This window comes from Haemaphysalis longicornis, unplaced genomic scaffold (assembly GCF_048455015.1).
Source record: "Haemaphysalis longicornis isolate Haplotype H1 unplaced genomic scaffold, Haemaphysalis longicornis Haplotype H1 scaffold_1, whole genome shotgun sequence".
Classification (NCBI taxonomy): domain Eukaryota; kingdom Metazoa; phylum Arthropoda; class Arachnida; order Ixodida; family Ixodidae; genus Haemaphysalis; species Haemaphysalis longicornis.
Window position 1 is genome coordinate 219,747,039 of NW_027526203.1, and position 4,204 is coordinate 219,751,242.

The 4,204-nt window shown below is 55.5% G+C and overlaps 1 protein-coding gene across 1 annotated transcript; it reads right to left on the reverse strand.

The window, feature by feature from the left end:
• Positions 1-1,001: 1,001 nt before the first annotated feature.
• On the reverse strand, positions 1,002-3,939 carry LOC144157728 (uncharacterized). Its single transcript, XM_077688510.1, has 3 exons — positions 3,579-3,939; positions 1,166-2,682; positions 1,002-1,064 (listed from the first exon to the last, which is right to left on the reverse strand). Exons 1-3 carry the CDS (start codon positions 3,937-3,939, stop codon positions 1,002-1,004), a joined length of 1,941 nt encoding a protein of 646 aa, XP_077544636.1.
• Between the last annotated feature and the right edge of the window lie 265 nt (positions 3,940-4,204).

Below are 4,204 nucleotides of genomic sequence, written 5' to 3' on the forward strand. Positions count from 1 at the left end.
GCAAGGAAATGGGGCAGCGTGTTTTTATTGCGAAAGGAACGCGTTCCAGTTCCACTTCGAACATTGGAACGTGTCGTTACACTAACATTACATTTCATTGTTAAAAATTAAGATACGGTGTAGGATAATCCTGAGGCGAAATAAAGTGAGAAAATTTAAACTCACACTGAACTACGTATATTTATAAATAGACAGCTCCAGCAGGATCCGAATGTCGCTGATGCCCCCCCCCCCCCCTCTGTAATCGGGAAGGCACACCAAATCGTTACAACTTAATTTGGCTCTGTCCATTATTCGACCGTAATCGCCACCGGCTTTTAACTCTAGGTCCCGCCCCTGCGACTGAACAGGAACATGTTAGTCGGATCCGTGACGATCCCACCGCACTAGAAGCAATTACCGAGTACGCCCTTGAAAACAGACTCTACAAATTGGTGTAGCAGCCTGGCCGACTTCCCCGTTCGGTATACAATGTGAACTGTCTGCAGCGTGCACTGTTTTCAGTGTGAACCGCATTGTCCACAGTGTGAACTGTACATTTAAGTGTGAACTGTGCGTTTTGCTGCCACTGACTGACTTTAATGTGTTCATTTTGCGATTAGGACCCCAAGATTGCAACTATGTTCATTGTGCGAGTTGTGACCTTCCCCTTTTCTCCTCATCCTTGCTCCCCCAGGGCCCCATGGCCTCTCATTTAACACAGTGTTACACTCACTCAGATACGTATATTCTTTTCGCTGGGACTGATGAGTAGTTGCCCGTGAGCTATCAACCCCGTACCGGGCTAGCAACTCCCGCCCACGGGCCGCTAGGCTCGCGTGGACGTTTGCGGAGGGGCTGAGCCGGAGGATCTCCCATCGCTTATTAAGGGAAGGGGGGCAGGGGAGGGTGTGTCGGGTATTGGTGCCTTTAGTGCGGTGCACTCTAGGATGACGTGTTTTAACGTTTCTTTGCTAGTGTTGCAGAACGGGCACAGCTCGGAGTATTGGTGCGGATACATCCTATGTAGTAGTGTTGGGTGGCCCAGAGACCCTGCCTGTATTCCGCGTATTATCGTCTGGTCCCTGCGGGTGAGGGAGTGATGAGGCTCAGGTAGCGTTTGTCTATTTTCCCTGTACATTGTAATGATATCTTTATAGGCAGTGATTGGTGTCAATGAGTCGACCCCCGTCTCCTCGATCTCCCGGCGGGACATGTCTCGGGCGTAATAGTCGGCGATGTTGTTGCCGACCAGGGAGGAGTGCGCGGGGGTCCAAATCAGTTCGACCTCGTTGTCTGGTGTTTTGTGCCGTTTGAGGACGCGTGCCGCCTCGGAGGAGATCAACCCCCCGCGGTAGTTCACGTAGGCTTTCTTGCTGTCTGTCACGACGTGCGTCGCCCCGGGTTGGATTAGTGCCAATGCGATCGCCATCTCTTCAGCGTTTGTTGCGTTTCTTGTCCTCGTGGACGCCACGGCGACGAGCCTGTCTCTTGTTGTTACTGCCAAAGCGGCCTTGTCGCTTCCCTTGACCAGGGCGGCGTCGACGTACATGACATTGGGGTTGCCTTCCAAGCGCGTTTCCAAAGCCTTGGCGCGCGCTTTTCTCCTGTCGCCATCCTCCCCCGGCGACATGTTGCGTGGGAGGGGTTTTGTGTTGATCTTGTCTCTCCAATGTTCGGGGACGCGGCCGGACGTTTGCACCGGTTCAGGCCTCCATCCTATCTTTTCCAGTATCCTCCTCCCGTGTTCGGACCCGCTGAGACGCATCATCTGATTGGAGAGGTGCGCCTCCACGAGCTCGTCCACTGTGTTGTGGACCCCCATCTCGTACAGCCGTTTGGTCGACGTGTACGCGGGTAGTCCAAGGGCTTGCTTCGTGGCTTTTCTCAAGATGACGTCTAGTTTTGCCTTATGTGTTCCGGTTAGGTTAAGGTATGGAGCCGAGTAGGTGGTTCTGGTAACCACGAAGGCCTGAGCCAAGCGCAGCTCGTCGTTCTCCTTGATGCCCCGATTCTTTTTTGCTACGCGGCGGGGCATGCCGAGGACCTGCTCCGACGTTAGGCATATCTTGTCCACGGCCGCGTCCGCCTTGCCGTCGCTGCGAAGCAACAGCCCCAGGATCCGACACTGTTGAGTGGGTTCGACCTGGATGCCGTCAATCTCGATCTTCAGGCCGCACCTGCTCCTCTTGCCGACGCCCGGCTGGACTACTAAGAGCTCGGACTTTTGGGGGGCGCAGCTCAGGCCGCACGACTTGGCGTACTCGTGGACCGTCGTCGCTGCGCGCTGCAGTGTTTCTTCCATCCACCCCTCCGATCCGGCCCTGTTCGTCCAGACCGTGATATCGTCGGCGTAGAAAGCGTGGTCTAACCCTTCAATGCGTTCCAGCAGTTTAGGCAGGGGTAGCAGTGCCAGGTTGAACAGCAGGGGCGATATTACGGATCCCTGGGGTGTTGCGCGTTCTCCTAGCGTTATCGGGTCCGTCTTCGCGTTGCCTATCGTCAGAACGGCCGCTCTGTCCTCGAGGAAGTTGCGGACGTAGTGGAAAGTTCTGGCGCCACAGCCGGTCCCGTTCAGGTTGCGCAGGATGCTGGCGTGGGTGACGTTGTCTAACGCCCCCTTGAGGTGGAGGGCCAGGATGGCTCTGGGCTCGATCTGGTTGCTTGTTTGATGACGAGTTCGTGCAACTGAACCATGATGTCCTGCGTACCGAGATGTTTGCGGAAACCGAACATGGTCGCCGGCATCTGTCCTGTTTCCTCGAGGTGTCTCTGCAGCCTGTGCAACACCCTCCTCTCCATGACCTTGCTCACGCAGGACGTCAACGATATGGGTCGCAGGTTCTCGATCGACGGTGGTTTCCCTGACTTCGGGATGAAGCGGACCTTGGCCGTCTTCCATTCTTGCGATAGTCACGACGTTTCCCACGCCTCGTTGATGTGTTGCAGTAGCTCGTTGGCCGTTCTACCTCACATGTTGAAAAGCAGCTTATAGGTAATGTTGTCCACCCCGGGCGCGCTTTTCCTGTTGCTTTTGTCGATGGCGGCCCATAGCTCTGAGATTGTGAAGGGTCTGTCCAGCTCCTCGTTAGGGGTCCCCTCGTACACTTGTGGTGGCAGCTACCGCCCCTTTTCGGCCTGGAGGTAACGCTTTTGGAGGTCCCTGAGCAATTCGGCGCTATCCCCGTCGTAATTATTGACGAGTTTGGTCAGGTTCCGATTCGTGGTCGACTTGCTTTGAGCGGGGTCGATGAGGTGACGCAACAATTTCCAGGTCTTGCCCGCCGACAATTGCCCTAGTAAGCCTTCGCACATTTTATGCCAGTTTTCCCGGTACAATTTGGCTGCATACGCCGCTATCTCTTTGTTCAGTAGGCCGATGCGCCTAGCCAGCTTCCTGTTACGCCGCTGGCGCTTCCACCTGCGAGTGAGCGAGTGGCGCAACGCCCACAGGTTGGAGAGCCTGGCGTCCACGAAAGGCGTGTCCACCGTCGTGGTGATCTCTTGCGTGTACTTTTGCAGCGTGGCCTGCTGTCGTCTGGCTCAGTCTTCGTAGGATTCCGCAGACGGTTCGGAATCTTCTTCTTGCTTCCTCTCACTCGTGTGCTTTCTCATCTTATCCCAATCCATTATCCTCGCCTTGCCGTACACCGCCTTATACTGAGGCCCGAGGACATCGATCTTGGTGATTTTGTGATCCGAGCCGAGGTCGGCGTCGTCGCAATTCCACCTCGTCTCCAGCGGCCCCGAGGACCACGTGAGATCGGGGGTCGTGTCGTTGGTCACGCTGTTACCCGTTCGGGTCGGGATTCCCGGCTCGTTGATGAGGTACAGCTCGTGCTTTCCCATGGCTTGGACGAGAGCCTTGCCTCTCTTGGACGCAATTTTATAGCCCCACATGGGGTGAGGCGCGTTAAAGTCGCCCATGACCAGGAGCGTGCGGCTTTTTGCTAGTGCCATCGTGTCCTTCAGTATGGCATCGAAATCGTATTGGTGCTTGGCTCCTGGTCTACAGTAAACGTTCAGTATAAATACGTTCTTGCTGTGCCCAATGTCTCTCGCGTGCAGCTCGACCAGCGTGTGGTCGCAGCCGTGCTGCGCCGTGATGTGTTGCGTCGCAGCTACCGTATTACGTACGAGGACGGCGGTGCTCTTTTCGGTCGGGTCGGTATATGTAATGTACCCCGGCATGCAAGGCTTAACTTTGGTCTCTTGTAGCGCTATG

Bases quoted from the DNA above. Each gene is read 5' to 3' on its own strand.
- LOC144157728 (XM_077688510.1), bottom strand. From the start codon at position 3,939: ATGGCACTAGCAAAAAGCCGCACGCTCCTGGTCATGGGCGACTTTAAC. The intron at 2,683-3,578 runs GTGAGAGGAAGC...CTCGGTACGCAG, and splicing joins TAAGATGAGAAAGCACACGA to GACATCATGGTTCAGTTGCA. The intron at 1,065-1,165 runs GTCGACTCATTG...CCTCACCCGCAG, and splicing joins GGGAGATCGAGGAGACGGGG to GGACCAGACGATAATACGCG.